The sequence below is a fragment of the Anabas testudineus genome, chromosome 22 (assembly GCF_900324465.2).
Source record: "Anabas testudineus chromosome 22, fAnaTes1.2, whole genome shotgun sequence".
Taxonomy (NCBI): Eukaryota; Metazoa; Chordata; class Actinopteri; order Anabantiformes; family Anabantidae; genus Anabas; species Anabas testudineus.
This window is the reverse complement of record NC_046630.1, coordinates 8,327,370-8,345,070: the sequence shown is the minus strand read 5'-3', so window position 1 is coordinate 8,345,070 and position 17,701 is coordinate 8,327,370. Positions and strand designations below refer to the sequence as shown.

At 40.3% G+C, this 17,701-nt stretch overlaps 1 protein-coding gene across 2 annotated transcripts in view; it reads left to right on the top strand.

The window, feature by feature from the left end:
• Nucleotides 1–3,709: 3,709 nt before the first annotated feature.
• The window catches only part of dph6 (diphthamine biosynthesis 6), a 51,147-nt gene continuing 37,155 nt past the window's right edge, over nucleotides 3,710–17,701 (top strand). For both annotated transcript variants that reach the window (XR_003297434.1, XM_026340061.1), the window contains exons 1-4: nucleotides 3,710–3,843; nucleotides 4,358–4,449; nucleotides 5,113–5,297; nucleotides 17,406–17,479. Coding sequence is in view for 1 of the 2 variants with exons in the window: in XM_026340061.1 (XP_026195846.1) it covers nucleotides 3,821–3,843; nucleotides 4,358–4,449; nucleotides 5,113–5,297; nucleotides 17,406–17,479 (374 nt within the window). In the remaining variant the exon portion in view is untranslated. The remainder of the gene's footprint in view (nucleotides 3,844–4,357; nucleotides 4,450–5,112; nucleotides 5,298–17,405; nucleotides 17,480–17,701) is intronic.

The window sequence follows — 17,701 nt, the reverse complement described above, 5'->3', positions numbered from 1 at the left end:
TATGCACTACTACTGCTCATAAAGGCATGTGCATGATTCACTGTGTATGCGTGTATATACTGTATGTATATACTTGTATATGCTTTGTTGTGTTGTTGATGGGACCAGAAGTGTGCATGTGTGTTTGTATTCTGGCCATACAGTGTGCAACCTTGGCTGGCCTGTTCTGACACTCAATTTATCGTCTTGTGATTTGAAGCCTTAGTTTCTCATTACATCCAAAGTTTTTGTGTCCTTGTGCAACAAAAATTAGTTTGTGTGTCTGTGTAAATCATCTGTCATATGCACATGCTCCTTTAAGAAAAGGCCAAGGGTGTCATTTGATTCCTGCTGCCTTGCTTTCATATTTATGCGTCTCATATTCACGTCCATTGGCTGTGTCTCTGTTGGGCCATCCATCAACACTTTTTATCCCCATCGCACCAACAATACGGACATAAAACGCTCTTTTATGTCAGCAAAATGCTGCCACAAATAAAACCAGAACAACACACCTCTTTATTTGTCTGGGTAATAAACTACATAAATTAAAACTGATAAGTGACAAATTTGCATTAGTCACATCCTATGGCCCTGGGCTTTAATGGAAATTACTAGAGGCGGCGAAGCTGTATTATAAAGTATTGCCCACAAAACTAAAAAACATAGGTGATATATTAATGAGTTTACAGAACTGAAGGACAACCAGACCCAGGAGGCTGTGTCCTGCTCTCACCAAGACAGTGCCATTTTTCAAACAAGCATGTCAAAGAAACATTTTCAAAACTATATCACTCATCCTGCCCAATAATTTTTCCAACACACTGTGAATTATTCATTCTACAATTTTGTTTGTTGTAATGATACATGTATTAGATATTATTGAGATTTTCTTTCACCTGTCCAGGAACTGAGGACAAATGAGTTTTGTTTTGTTACTTGTTCAGTTAAATTTGTATTGTAGCCACATTATAAATATATAATTGTAGCATTAAACCTGCAAAACAAAGACATAGAGATAACTACAACCCTAATTTGTAAAAACTTGGGACGCTGCGGAAAAGTTAGATAAAAACAGATTGTGATTTGCAAATCTCATAAACATATATTTTATTCATAATATAACATAGAAAACTTTTCAAATGTTTCAACTGAATCTTAAAAAAATGAATGGCAATATGCCCCAAAAACATTGGGACAGAGGTAAAAAAAAAAAAAAAGGCTGGAAATGTGGTACTAACAAGGAAGAGCTGGAAGAACATTTTTAGCTTAACTGGCAACAGGTCATAACATGATTGAGTGTAAAAGATCATCTACAGTACATAATATCCTCAAAAGATACGGAAAATCTCTTTGTGTAAGGGTCAAGGCAGAAACACAGTATTGGATGCTTTGGATCTTCGGACCCTGAGATCACAGCACATTAAAAAGAAGTATGATATGAAATTGTGATGGACATCATTGTATGGCTTTAGGAATGCTTCCAAAAACCACTGTCTGTAAAGACAGTTTGCTGTGCTATGTTAATATGCAAGTTAAAGCACTATCAAACAAAGAAAAAGACATAAAGATGATCCAGAAAGGCTGCTGTTCTCTCTGGGCCAAAGCTAATTTAAAACGGTTTGTGGCAAAGTGAAAAACTGTTCTGTGGTCATACAAATCTAAATTTAACATTCTATTTGGAAACCATGGGCGCCAAAGCATGGACCAAAGAGGAGAGGGACCTTCCTCCTTGTTGTCAGTGCTCAGTTGAAAAGCCTGCATCTCTAATGGTATGGAGGTGCAGTAGTGTCTATGGAATGGGCAGCTTGCAAATGTGGAAAGGCACCATCAATGCTGAAAGATATATCCAGGTTTTAGAGCAGCATATGCTCCTTCCAGACAACTTCTTTTTCAGGGAAGGCCTTGCATATATCAGCAGGACAATGCTAGACCGCATACTGCATCTGTGAGAACAGCTTGGATTCATAGTGGAAGAGTCTGGATGCTGAACTGGCCTTCCTGCAGTCCAGACCTTTCTCAAAATGAAGATATTTGTCTTTCATGAAATAAATGCAAAATACAAAAAAGAAGATGCAGGACTGATGAGCAGTCATGTCCCAAAACTCCATCAACTGGTCTCCTCAGCTGTCATACTTTTAACAGAAAACGGTATATTACAGCGTGACCCTGTGAACATGAACCTGTACCAACCTTAATGCCATCAGTTTTATTATTTTCTACATTTTAACATTTTATATGTTTTCTATATTCTTTTGTGATTAAAATATGGATTTGCAGATAATTGCATTCTGTTTTTATGCATATTTTGCACAGTGTCACAACTTTTTTGGAACTAGGTTTGTACCAAACAAAAGAAAAATATATATATTTTATTTACCCACAATAGGAATAGAAAATACATATTCCCATCTCAATAATGTATCAAATTGCTGGATCAAGAGCATATTCACCCATTAGAAAAGTAATCTCCTCTGAAAGTTGTAGATTTAGCAATTTATTCAGGATGAATAAATAACAAAAACAAAAACGTGAAAGTAGTTAATAGCAAGGGGACGAAAAAACGTCTCTCTCTATTTTGTATACTCAAACAAAATCAGTTGCCTTTGGCCTGCTTAGGGGTAGAAGGTGAGGGAAGCACACAAAAGCAGTGCAATTATTCTGCTCTGGCACAACAACAGAGAGCAAAAAAGAGCATCAAAGGCTTTCCTCTGAGCAAAATAGGGCTCCCTCTGAGGAAAAGCACAACCTGTGTGTGAATATCAGTGCATGGACTTTTGGTCCTCTCTTCAAATGTAAGACACAAAGGATATGTGTCAATGTCAGTATTAGAGTTATGGTGCATTATATATAAACAGAACTCTTCACAATTCGCTTCAAATAAGGTTTATGGGAAACAGTCAGCGGTGGAAATTTACCTAACTTTAACTAACTGCATTTATTGAGTTTGTACATGGATTTCTACTTTACTTGTATTTCCATTCTTTGCCATTTCACATGTTGATTCACTTGTGAGAGGCAAATATCGTTCTTGTTCTTTATTACATTCATTTGATAACTACAACTAGTTTCAGAATGTGGGTAATATTACAGTGTTATCATCAACAAGACTTCTTGTGAAATTTACAAAATATCCAGCACTATGTAATGTAATTCAGGTTTTAGAAAGTCACATTTAACACCTCTGATTATCAACTCAGAGTTAACAAAAGCTCCATCATTAACAGCTTCACACGTGGTAAAGAAAATAATAAATCAATAATTATAATTCAACAATCTCATATTCACTGATGTGAAATAGGTCATTCTATATAAGAGTACTTTCACTTTTGTACTTAAATGATTTTTAACGAGTTTGAAACTTTTATTTAAGTATAAATATTTACCCCTTTCTGTGGTACTGCTACTTTTTCTTAATTCAATAATCTGAGTAGCCCACTTCTTTGACTGCTGTATGTATTCAGGTTTTCACATGTAAATTATGACATTTTACATTTAAACATTATACTTTTTTTTATTATTATTCCTGTGAAATGTGAAACTGGGGCTGTGGTTGTGTTAATGCACAGGAAAGACATATATATTTTAATTGTAGTGACGATTTTGAAAGATTTTATAGGAGCTGATTTTGGATTTTTGCATAAAGAAAGAAAATTACTGGGACTCTTTTTCTATCAGGCACATTAGAGGGCACCTTATTATAGAAAGGGGTCCTTTACCAACCCGGAAGACGAGTTCTCACATGTTGTTGTGTACATACCGGTTTCTAAGTTTTCACCTTCTGTATTATTACAGGCATTACTTTTTGTTCTGTCAGGCTCTTTAGGGGAAAAATAGGAAGATGAAAGTCGTTGCGCTGATAAGGTAATCGCGCTTTTTGCTGTAATGTTTTGTGAGTGAGATTTTTTTGCTAGCATCTAGCAAATCTCCTGGTACTGTGAACTTAGGCTAGATAAAGTGCTCCTATAAGAAGTACGGTTTTCTATTGAGACTTCAGAGTATGCCATCTCACCTACCAGGCAATCGACCTAAATAACGACCAGTAAAAGAGTCGCAGAGTGTGACAGTATGATTAGCTTCACAGTTTTCTCTTAACACTAACTTATTGTAATCATAAGAGAGCCCAAATGTTCTGGGCTTCAAGCTCTTGAAGATGCTTCACCTCTTATCCGACTGATGAAGCCTTTCAGATTAAAAGTGAAACGTCTTCAAGAGCCTGAAGCCCAGTTGTCACTGTTGAAGCTGCAAACATGTTCTCCATCTCTGTGTTTTTGCTGCACTACATTCCTGAGTAGCTAACTGTACATCCCTGGTTATGTAGGTCTGCATATTAATGACTCAAAAGAGAACTTTTCCTATTTCTCATGCTGTTTTCCAGTGGGGGTAAAGACAGCTGCTACAACATGATGCAGTGTGTTGCTGCTGGCCACCAGTTAGTAGCTCTGGCTAACCTGCGCCCTGCTCACACAGGTGAGGAAGAAAAGCTGCTGGGATTTAGTTGTTCTCTGCAGGGACTAACTGGAGGAACTGGGTCATCCAGCTACACTAATGCAGAACAAGCTAAAGTCTTTACATCAAGTATTGCAGATATGTATGTTACCTTAAGTGTGCAGTGTAGGATACCTGATGTAAAAACAGGTTACAAATTGACATAATTACAGTCATGCTTTACATCATTATATTATGTTATTGTAAACACTGTAACTCTATAAAAGTATAGTTAAGTCAATAGTAAATTTCATTTTAAGCAGTGCGCTGTGTTGCACTGACCACTGAGCAGCACCACTGTAGCAATTGGGATTTAAGGGTCTTACTCAAGGGTGTCTCAGTGGTAGTAATGAGTAGTAGTAATGAGGAAGTTGTGCTGCTCCTCCACCTTACTCATCGAGATTTATTCTTCCTAACTGAGAACCGGACCAGGAAGGTCCTATATTTCATGAATGGCAGTGAGTTTTGGAAAGATTCAACTACAGCTTCACTCACTTGATGTAGTAATTAATTATCAGATGAATTGCTAATGAAAATTGAATCAACATCGCATACTGTGGTGTAAACTCATAAACATTTTCTTACTGTTGATATGACTAATGGCTTCTTATCAGATCTTTAAGCATCATTTCATGCTCTCCACAGATGAGTTGGACAGCTACATGTACCAGACAGTGGGCCACCAGGCAATAGATCTGTATGCTGAAGCCATGGATCTGCCCCTATACAGACGAACCATCCAAGGCTCCAGCTTAGACACCAGCAGAAGCTATAGTGAGACAGAAGGGGATGAGGTGGAGGACCTGTATGAGCTTCTGCGCCTCGTCAAGGTAGGCCTTACTGTGTCAGCAGAGAAGATGTTGTGTTGTCAGTTCCACAAATTTGCCTAAGTTTGATTTCCCACCTAGAACATTGTATTTAATCTTGAAACTCTTTCTACTCTCTAACACATATCTTTGAAATGGTGTCAGTCTTTATAAACTGTACATATTGTGTACTGTAAATATATATATATATATATATATATATATATATATATATATATATATATATATATATATATATATATATATATATATATATAAACTTCACAAGCCACATGAAGACGAGCCATTCTACAGGCGCAAAATAAAACTGACTAATAAATGTTATGACCATATATTTTTACACATAATGTGAGAGACTGCTGATATTAAAAATTACACATTACTTCTCACAATTACATTGTTTCATTGAGTGTATGCAGAAGTAGTCATCATTTTGATGGCATGCCACCACTGACATATGCTTGCCTACTTTTTAGTGAACAAGCTCAGAGAGCACTACTAAACCTCTCATCTCAGCTAGGTTCATGACATTGTCACACTGTTGAAATGTTTTACAAGTCTTTCTCTATGGATTCAGAGTCACTTAGTAGCCCATCAGCGCTGTCTCAGAGAGGCTTTGCTTGTCGGGCTTCATCTGGCCGGCTGTACACTAATAGTCCTTAGCACCTATTGTAAAATGCAACCAAGCTGCACAAGAGATTAAAAAGCCATTTAGCACTTTAGCACAATCTTATTTAGTGTGTCTCGATTTCACTGTCAAAACGAAGTAAGTTTTCTTTTTATCTTACTCTGGGAAAATAGTGTGTCTGTTGTAGCAGTTTATTAAAGTTTGATGTGTGAAGTTGGAGTGAGGTGACCTTCAACAACTAGCTTCAGAGGAAAAAGTCTCTTCTTTTTTTTATCTCACTTGACAGAAGATCAGATGCAAAAATTAATCACCAAATTAATATTTCATCAAATACCACTTTTGCCATGACACTGAGAAAATATTCATTGATGCCAAATTATGTATGAGACCTTGGTGGTCCAGTGTGGTATGGGGTGGCTGACTGACAGGTTTGAGACACCTGCATGAGTGTTTATCACACCGCAGGCACTGCCTGCCTACCTGACCGCCTGCAGCCATTAGGAAGCTACGTGGACTCACACTTCAACAGCAGTAACAGTTCTCCCTGCTGTCAGCACAAACAGGGTGTGGGATTGATCTAGTGCAACACTTTTCCCCCCTTTGCGCCCCCACAAATCCTCCCATCTTAGCTTGCAGCACCAAAATTTAAGGGGTTCTTAAGGGACGGCAGATAGGAATTTGTTGTAGCAATCCGAGGTGGCTTGATGTGGGGCAAATGAAACGAGTGGGGGTGGGATTGTGCAGTCCTTCCTGTAGGTCTATGTAGAGACATGTTCATCTGGAGCTGCAGGCTGCTCCAGGGCGCCTGCATGTCCGCACACTGCATGAGTGGCAAGGGCCAGTCATCCTGCCTCAGGGCATTTTGCGCCCTCTGTCTGACTTTCTTGTCGTCTTCTGTGCACGTCGCCGGTTTTACACGTGCAGCTACATTGGACAGCTCTTCTTTGTGGGTTTTCTTGTGGGTGCCCACGTGTAGCCCAGTTTATAGTTTTAGGACTCTCACTAAGTGTTCGCATTCACATAGACTGGAATGTGATGCAATATACCATCTCTGCTTGGGGTCAGGACTCTAATTCCAAAGGGCTGCTTGTTTCCCTTTTCAAGGATTTTCTGGTCTGACCTCACCTGTCAGACGGGCCACAGATCAGGGCAGTTGGACTCCCGTGGGGCCTTCATGGGCCAGCAGAACTCCAGTCGTCTCGCTGTTTACCCCTCTCACCGTCATCAGCAGAACTGCACCATAAACAACAGGCTTCTTCTCTTGCTTACTGAGTGGTGTCTACCATAAGAATATAATTTCCTTATCTCAAATTTCAAGTTGCTGCTCCCTGTTTTTGCTTCTTTGGCATTTTCACTAGGGTGAAAACTTGCACTGTTTGTTCAACATTGTCAAAGCAATTTTGATCAAAATCTCTGAATTCCCTGTATTTAGATAGGCATAAGATTTTGTCAAAAAAAGCTGGATTATCATCAATTACCATCATTCAGTTATGTTTGACACATTTACCTTGTTTACCATTTCAAAAATATGTATTTTTTTCCACTATAAAGTTTGTGGTGTTGTTGATTAGGGGGAGAGAAAGAGAGAAAAAACAGTTCTTTTGATAATGAGCTGTTAAGTCACCTTTACTGGAAAAGAACAGTTTTAGCATGAAAAAAAATGTGTTCTGTTTGGAAGGTGTGATATTTTGAAAGATTCTTTCTAGCAGTTTGAATTAATTAGAAGTTACAAGATTATATTTGGCAAATGACACTTGAGCGTAGATGATTTTTTCTTTTTTTCTCAGATCTGGAGTTGATGAGTTTTAAGTGGATACTCTTCCCTCCTCCTCCTCCGTGTTTGCAATGCTGGTAACAGACTCATAGCATGAGCCAACAGTGCCATCTATGGATCATTCTTAGAAGCTGACAAACCAGCGAGACTTTGGCATCTTGGAGAACGTTTGGAGCCATTCAAAAGATTCAAAGGAAGGGATCATATTCTTCAGAACCATTGTTAATAGAGGAAAAAAAAAGGCTTATTATAATCGAAAAAAATGATCCGTCCATCCCCTGGCAGTGGTGATAATAGCAGAATGACAATGTGGCCCTATCCTTGGCCCCTTTGCTCTCATCACTGGCTGTGTAAGGCAGTATGTCTTTGAAGTGTGTAACCTGATAGACATGCAAGCCACTGCGTCCCATCCTGCTAGCTGCTGATCTTTGAACCTGTGCTTTGAGGGGGAGAAATAACAGTTTTGTCAGCAGTGGGAATGGGGGGGTGGCTTTTTTCACTTTTGGACATTTCTGACTATAAGGGTATATTTTCATATAAATGATGTCCTCTACCAGGCATTAAAGGACAGCTAGACAATAAACACAAGTGTCCATCTGTATAAATGTTGATTTGTAGCAATTTGCTTGGTGTAGTGGATAAATATACTCTGTTTTGAAAAATCTTTGCTCTAGTACTGTGCATACTGTAGGGTTTGGGTCCATACTTCATGTGTGTGCTCGGTCTGCTCTTCTCTGCTGTGATCTGCTCTGATGTGTGATACAGATCAGCAGTGTCAGTCACCCCTGGCTGTAATGCCAGTCCCCCTGAAGGCCCGCAAAACCCCTCATATTAGTCATATCACATCCCTCAAGTCCTTTATCCTTCTTTCTGTGCTCTGTGACCCGACACAGTGGCTCTTTATGCCCCGTGACCCTGCTTGCGTGTGCATGTGCGTGCAAGCTCGTGTGTTCAAGGTCAGGTCAAATCGGGCCTCTGTTACATGATAACAGGTCTATCTGTGTTCTCCTTACGCACCTCTCTCTCTTTTTTGCCCTAGTTTTTCTTCTTTCAGCACTCTACGTTAGTAAAGCGCTTTTGCACTTTTCATATCTCTTTTTTTTTTGCTTCTCTGTGTAATCCCACTGCAAACTAATTGATGTTGCACACAGGTAGATGGTATAAATTATTGGTTGTTAATTCAGTTTTTAAAAGACAGTTCTATTTTCAAAATGGGTTGTAAGCAATAGAACAGCCTATATTTCATGAATGGCAGTGACTTTTGGAAAGATTCAACTACAGCTTCACTCACTTGATGTAGTAATAGATGCTACATAAAAAGAAAGTGACTCTGTTGCAGCATTTCTGCAACCTTTGAGCTGATGAATGAAGACAAAGACATTTAAACTCATTAGAGTGATGAGGAACAATAGATGATATCTATGCACATGTTCCTTTCTGCCAGCTCTAATTAGCAGCAGTGTGACATCTCTGTCGCACTGAGACCCAGCTTTGAGAACGATGGAAATGTTACTTTCAAATCTAATTACCTAGCCAGTAATGCATTCGACTTTTCAGAAACACTTTTTTAAGGTTCTTTTATTTTTTTTGGATAAATGATATTGTGGTTCAATTAACACACAACTTTTTCCCTCATATTTTCTTTTTTTTTTTTTCCTTTTTTTTATATCAAGCCAACACTTTTCTTCCTGGATTGTTGGTTGGGAAACATCTTGGAGATGCACGCTGGGACCTTTGGCCTTTGTAGATGAAACATTCCCTTCTGCTGATGTTTGTTAAAACACCTTGTTTTTAGTGAGATAATCCTTCTTAAATGTACACACACTCTTACCCCATTCCCTGTCTCCCCTGACCTTTATTACATACACACTTCCCCCTCATCCTCAGTCTCTACAGCTGCTCCATTATCGACATCTGCAGACAAGAGTGAGGCCCTCTGAGATCTCGGAGGCCGCCTGTCCACAAGTCCAAACATTCTTTTTCATTCTTCCCTCACTCCCTTTTTCTTTCTTCTACTAGCATCTTTGTCTCCATTGTATTGGTGTCACACTTTCATCCAGATCCATCAGAAGCCTGGCACTACATTGTAGCGAGCACCCTTATGGAGGTGTATCCTGCTGCGAGAAAAGGAGGAAGAGGGATTGAAGAAGAGGAGAAGGACAGGAGCAGAGGAGGAGGTGGAGGATAGGCTCGCTGGTTGGCAGGCAGGCAGGCAGGCAGGCAGGCAGGCAGAGGAATCTCCAGTTGAATCAGAAGCTCAGTGATATTGATTAGGGAGCTGAGGTGTTGTGAGACAAGTCACTGAGGATGGGTGTGAACTATGAAGGGGGAGGTGGGGCGGTCAAAATCAAACACGCAGTCCTTCTCTGATTACCGGCATGGTGCCGCATTAGACGTACATTGGGGGCTCAACAGGAAAATGGATTTCTTTAAAAAGCTGCTTAATACATAAATCATGACCTCTGGGGTCACAGCGAGGGTTTAGGAGATCAGATCAATAACAAAACTAATGCAGGCTTGTTGTAGCATGTTTGTGGTGTAGAGAGACCTCAAAATGCTGTTACTGGAAGTACCATACAAGCAGTCTAAAACCGATTGGTAATTACTTTGTAGAAAGTTATTTATTGTATTTTATGGGCGCATTTACAGTACGTTACTTGTATATACCATATATCAGCTTGAGCTTGTATAGATTTCTTCAAACAGCTGTCTCTCGGTGTTCCCCCTCTATGTGATAGCCATTGTTATCTTTTCCTTTGGTTTGAGACCGCTTGTATTTGTGGTGGTCGACACAGTCGCAGCAAGGTTGAGATTGGAGGCTTGTTTTGCACATGAGGAAGGATAGCATTAGTGCTGAGATAATGGTGCTGTGTATTGTTCGCTGTCCGTGTGGAAGTGGTGGGACAGGATCTATTAGATGCAGGCCCATTTCCCTCTAACTGACGCTAACATTCCCTACAAACATTAGATAAAGAGCCTAGCCCCAAGCCTTTGTAATTTGTTTGTATTTTTCTGCTTAATGTACTTTGCTCAATCTTGTTTAGCGATGATGGAAGTTGATAGCCTTATCTTGCCTTGCCAAGGGCATGAGCCTCCACCACTGCTTGGTTGAACATTGTTCCAAGAACGTACGTGTTTATGGTGTTTCCTTCTTATTTTAGTGTGATACTGGATGAATTGAATGTAGATGTATCTAGAATTTGCATTTGAGTGATCAGCTAATATGGTCTTTTGTATTACACGCTGATGTAAATAAACCATTATGGAAAGGATATTGCTATAATTTCTCTCTTTGTTTGATTGTTTGTATTAAAAATTAAGGGAACTCTGTGATCATTTAATCCTGGCTGACCAAATTAAATTTCTCTTCCCCTTTTAGGCAGTGTGTGTTTTGTCATGTTTTTCTTACATTTAGATGTCATTTTGTAAACAACTGCTACTTTTGATCATCAGAGATCACTGGTTATATTTTCACTGTCACCCTTAATGAAAATCTTTTTTCACTGCCTGCTTTTGTAAAAGTAATATTTCAAGTTAATCTCAAAATGTGCTCACTTCATTCGTGCTCTATTTGAATTCTATCCACTCCTTTTTACTCTTCAGCCGTCTAAAAGTGTGAAGGACAATCCAGCCATTTAAGAAAAACAGAAGTAATGGAGGGGTTGGATTTGTAATACAACCTTTTAAACTCAACAGTTTCAACAGTTAGTCAGACCAAATACTGTCTGTCTCAGGACAGCTGAGGAAAAGCGCTAAGCCTTTGAACTCACTGCTATTCATCTACTCCGAAATTAAGAGGGCTTTTATGTTTTGTTTTGTGAACCAATCCCCTCAAGAAATATTTGTGGCAGGCCCCATCACCTCCCGTAGTTAAAGTCATAATCGGCCATAGAAAAACACTGTCTGGAGTCTGGAGACTTGGTAAAACCAGTATAACTGCCATATTTTCCTCTAGCGCCTCTCTGGGGAGGGAAGGGGTGGATGGATTGTAGGGGGATGGGTCCATGATGTCTGTTGGAGCTATGGAGGAGAGAGGACAGAAGAGCCAAGATGCCAAGAGCCTAGAACCTGACTTCACCAGAAAAACATTTACATTTGTATATATGCGGACAATATTTGCTGGCGTGCATACACTCTATGGAGTAGGTGGTTGTTACAGACCATGAAAGCAACTGGCATAGTTTACTACTCTGTGGCATGAGACATGAGCCTTTGATTCTGTCCTTCTTAGTTTCTAAAACCACCTTCTTGTCTCAGATGCTCAAATACTCCCATTGACGTTGTTTTATACCCTATAGAAAACTGTTGCTAAGTGAGGCTCATTTATTGGAGCACTGTATCCGTTTAATGTTGTGAAGTGAGACCTTAAAGTTTTTAGAAGAAGTTACATGAGTTTCCATAGCTGAGAGTCGAGGCACGGAGTGACAGTTTTTTTAAATGCAGAAACCACCATTAAAATGCATCTTATTTGCTTGAATTACAAGCATTCATAGACATAGAGCACATCGATAAATGACCTTATGTCTCCCTGCTGCTTCCCAACATTTAGTTTTCCATTTATGTTGATATGGAAAGCCCACTTGTCCTTGGCCTGCTGAAACTAGGGCTTTGTGCTTGCTTTGGCCGAGGCCTTCTCCCTCCCTGCCTGACGACTGACTGGGCCTGTGTTTACGTAACCATGTACATATATCTCTGAGAGGCAACTCGTGAAACGTTAATCTCTCTACTTTTTAAACCTGGTGAATTTCTACATTTTCCAGCTGTGCAGCATGGCATATTTATGCTCAGAGTCTATTGCTGAAAACAGCTCCATCATTGTAAATGAATCACTATCCAAGACTAAAGTGCGTGTGTGCGTGCGTGTGTGAATATCAGGCTAGAAAACTGTAAAAAAAAATACAAGCATACACCGTGAAAAGTTACAATAGCACCTTTGTAGGTAAGGGGAGCAGCTTGTTTGTCATTCTTCTCCAGACCTGAATCAGTGTGTAGCCTGCCTACCCTGCCACTCATCACATTTCTGTCAGTTGACAAGTGTTGCTCACTCATCACATTGATGAGGCAATGTCCCATGTCATATCCTCTCTTGGCGGGTCACACCTGTATCATAGCCTCGGCAGAGACTAATACTTTGCCCTATTCTGCTTCCTTTCTCCCCTTCTTGACCTGCATTATCTCAGGAACCGGTTGGGGCATTTAGGTTTATGAGCAGCTGGCTTTGTGAGCAGTTTGTTTTTCTTATTCCACCACTCTGTATGGTTGAGGACTGACATGTGGTGAGTCATCTTGCCAGCCCATCTACAAGCACAAAGGAAGAGCCCGTCTTTCAACAGCTGCTTCAAACAGACAGCCCCACCAGTTTACCAAAGGGAATGTCTCTGAAAGCCTTTTAGAACAAGGTTTTGGCCAATGTTTGTTTTACAAAGACATTTGCTAAGCCTGCATGTCCATTTGTTGCTTTATTTTGATGGATTAGACATTGTACATAGTGTTTTTGCTTCAGCATATGTAAGCAGTATATAATCTTGGAAGAATTGGGTATAACTCATTATTCATTCAAACCACTGTATATTTTGTACTTTGCGAACAGCTCTTCACCTCTTTAACATCCTATCACCTTAACCAACTCTAGGAGTCACCTTGGAGTATAACTGTCTGTACAGAATGATAATGAGGAAACTAGTTTAAAACAAATCAGCAATGTCTCCTCGTCGTAAGCTCACATCAAGCTTCCTGACAGTTTGACATGCATGTCTGAGTTGTCAAGACAGCGCAGCACGTCCCGGGGCTGTGTCTGCATTATATTAAACACAAACGCTTGACCCTAGCTGGCCCTATTCTCTGTACCACATTTACTTGAGCTCATACAACAAGGTCCAGCCCCTTCTTCATGTTCCCACCATGTAGGGGAACAGGGGAGAACAATTCCATTACATTACAACACAGAGCTGATCTAATGGAGAGAACATTAAAAGCACGTCGCATCCAGTCACTTACCTGATGGATCCTGGAAGAGAGGGATGATGAGGAGAAGGAGTGTTGGAGAGAAGGGGGTGGAATAGAAGGCCATGGGGTTAGAAGTAGTGTCTATATGACAATGGAAAGTAAATGATGGCACCACATTGCCCTTGAGGAAACTGTAATTCAAACCACTTTAATTAATTTCTCTACCTCCTGCCACCACACACAATGGTCCTACATACAGAAGCCTCTTATATAACAGAAAATACAACTTTAACAACTTTGGACTCGATAAATAGAGGATTTTTCTAATGGAAAAATGTGACCTTGTGTCTGGAATAGTCAAGATCTGCCAAGTCATACTGCCTAGTTGTCAGAACAGACTGAAGCAGGCATTTTGGAAACCCACCATTTTGCAAAATGGAGCTTTGTATTGTTAGGGTGTATAATTAAGATTTCATTGTGACAGCCATTGAGAGAGAGCTAATGAGGAATCTGATGTATTCCATATAAATATGAATATTGGATTTTTAATAATTTATGGCTTCCTAATTGCTTTGGTTGCTGTTAATATCTTTGACTGCTGAATATTACCCAGACTGAATGTGTGGCATGCCTAAGTACCTTTAAACTGCGAGTTGATAAAATAGCCACAATCTGTATCTGCATTCTTTCTTTATGATTGTCGTGCGCTGTATGTATCTTTGGGGCAGATACATATCTTGACTGAAGGCATGTCTGTGACTGTGAATACATTTGAACCACTGTTTCACTCCCTTACTAAGATGAATGTATATATAATTACAAAGTATATCACACACACTACCTTGATATAGAGTTTAATGGCCGTATCGTTTCTTTGTGGAGCATGTCTGCTGGCCTTAATCTTCTGCACAGCTGACATCTTAATAACTCAACCCTCTCCATCCATTTCCACTGGAGACATCCGGATGTGGGGGAAGGATTAGTTTAATGAATATGACAATTAGTAACAGAAGTTAATGACTGCACGGGGCTAAGTACCCTGATGGACATGGCTTGGGGGTACTGAGGGCTTCCATTGCTCTGGGCCATAGATCCTCATTAATAGCTTTTCTGCCTGGCAGAAAGGACGAGGGAAGCCAGACCAGGCCTTTGTTTAGTCTGCCTCTGCCTGGGCTGCTAGAGAGTTGCACTGTTGCACAACTCCACGTGATAATTAGTCCCGCTCTAGGCGTGAGTTAATGCAGGCTTCAGGTCCTGGATCAGGTGAAGCTTCCTTTAATGAACTGTGGTCATTAAATGTTCAATAAAGAAACACAAAAGAGAATCATGGCGGGGGAATCTCCATTCTTTGGATCTTGTGCCAACAGTCATGAAGGAAGAAAAGTGGTTTCTGGGTCACAGAAGTCCTTATGACCTCTGCCTTGATTTATTCTTATGTTAGCTTCTTACCCAGATCGCACCTCTAATGCAGTCAAAATATCGTTTAGCCAGATAGCTCTCATAAAGATTTTATTATTATTTATTATTATACTGTGCCCCATGAGCTACCTTGTCGCCTTGTCAGGTATTCCTGCTATAAACCATTTTGATAAAATTTTTCAACTACCATAAAATCAGAGTTTGTATTTTTATGACATCATGAATACACATGCAACAATTCAGATTTATACATACATATACCGATTCTTCAAAATAATTTATCCTACCTTTCCCTCAGAGGATGAAAAGGCATGTCTAGAATTTATAAAATCACACCCAGAGTAGTATTAGCTGCCCCCTAGTGACAAAAACACAACTACATAGTCATTTTGCAAAGCTGTTTGCCAGAAGTTCTAGTAGCTTGGATCCACATTGAAAATATGGGGATCTGTGATATGTTATGATAAGTGGAGAAAATGCCAAGGTTTAATTGCAGCCATTTCATTGGTTGAGGCTGAATTGAATCTCAGACCTCAGTACAATAGTCCGGTGAAAAAGGAGACAGAGAGCAAAAAACAAGACAAGGCCATGTTGTTCACTGTTATTCTGATGCTCTCTTATTCTGTCAGACTAAGTCTGGTCAAGGGAAAGTCAAAGGTCCAAATTGGTGTTGATGTAGCACACTCCTTCAACACTCTCATGTCTATCTCTCTTCCTGTTTCTCTCTGTCTCTCCTTATCCCACTCTTTACCTTCTAATTTGCCTCTTTAGGAGGTGACAGTTGTATTTAGGGAAAAGGTTATCATTGTATTAGAATAGAGTGGCCCTGAGGCTTACCTAGAATTACATGACACTGTCTGCAGCCCCATGCGCTCTGTACTGGGCTGAAATGTTATCAGTCTGACTTAATTACTGTCACAGGGCAGTGGAATTGGCTGTAATGTATATTCCAGTGTTGAACGCATTGAAGAGATATTAAAACTTAAGTGCTGAATCCCAAGTTCCTAAGATCTCTTGGTGTTTAACTTCAGGTCAGTCAGAATTAAATTCTATCACATATATTTGCCCGTATGTGTTTAGCTTCGCATTTATACCTCGCACCCTTGACTGCACCATGAACACAATACACACATACATGCTCACAGCCACGCACGCACAGAGCACATCCTTTATCTGATTAGCTGGCACGCCTACGTGGAGATCAGTGTGTGAGTGTGTGTGAGGCACATTACGTCGCAGCTCAGCGTCAGGCCCCAGGCAGGGCATGGATTTCATTTAGGAAAGTATCAAAGGTTTACACGCTGTTCGCTTTAATCAGCATGTTTATCAGGCAGAGAAAAATTGCAGGAAGAGACCACAGGGAGAAGGAGGGGTGGGGGGGTTATCTTAAGGACCAGTAGCCAGGGAAATTGATAATGGCTACAAGGTAATTTACTGGAGACTTGTGCATCCCTCCACTGCTTCTATCCTTGCCTCTCATTCTAATTACAGTCCATGTAATGTTCTAATGAATCTGCAGGTGTGTGTCTGTAGGGAGAGTGGCGTGGAGGTGAAGAAAAGGACTTTGTGTGTATGTCAGTGTACGTACGTGTGTGTGTGAACATGCAACTCTTGCTCGCACATGCGTGAATTTATTTGTGTGTGTCACTCTCGACTGTTTTTGTGAGGAAAGATAGAACGCATCTCAAGGCTGCGTCAGTATCTCTTGAGTGCGTGGTTGTCTCACCGTTTCTCAAATATGAATATGATACGAAAAGCAATTACATTAGCCCTCAGCAATATTAAAGATACATGCCACTCAAAAGCACAATGCTCTGCTGATACTTCAACTTGTCACTGCGGTTCCCGTCTTCCTGCTGGGTGTGGAGTGGATGGAAGCTGTGGCCAGCCACACTCATCTCCTGCCCACACTAGACTGCTGATAAGGTCCATGAACCTTCCAGGAATTAGTGGTGCCAGCAACTTCACTCATAGACTCACATGTATGCACAAACACACACGTTCAGTCAGAGAGCCAGGTATGCAAATCTCCAAAGGATATGGGCTGGACCTTGATACAACCAGAATGTAAACATCTCCAGAGGACTGTGGTCCAATGAAAGAAAAGAGCCATCCGAAATTTGCTTTCTTGGTCTGTTTTAGTCTGTGTGTGTATATGTTTACATGTGTTTGTGTGGTTTTGTTCAGATAACATGTTGTGTTGCCATTGTACGTTGAGCAAGTAGTGTTTGGCCCCATGGCTCAGTGACATCATATTGCTGTTACAAAGCACATTGCGCATACTGTACAAAAGTCAAGAAAAATCTGTGGTTAAGTTTCCTCCTCTTTTTTTTCTCCCCCACAGGAAAAGGAGGGCGTCGAAGCAGTGTCCGTAGGGGCCATTCTCTCCGATTACCAGAGGGTCCGGGTGGAAAATGTGTAAGTCAAACAAACGCTCACCATCCAGAACACACTTTCTAACCAAAGTGCACACACAATGCCTGCATTTAGGACTTTGAACTTGAATGATGCACACTCTGCAGTCCATTGAGGGAAAGCAGTACATCCTTCATAGTCTTTTCCTCGCTGTGTTTTGCAGTTTTGTGTTTAAATAAATATACACACTCACACACACACACACACAGCACAACAACAACTTGT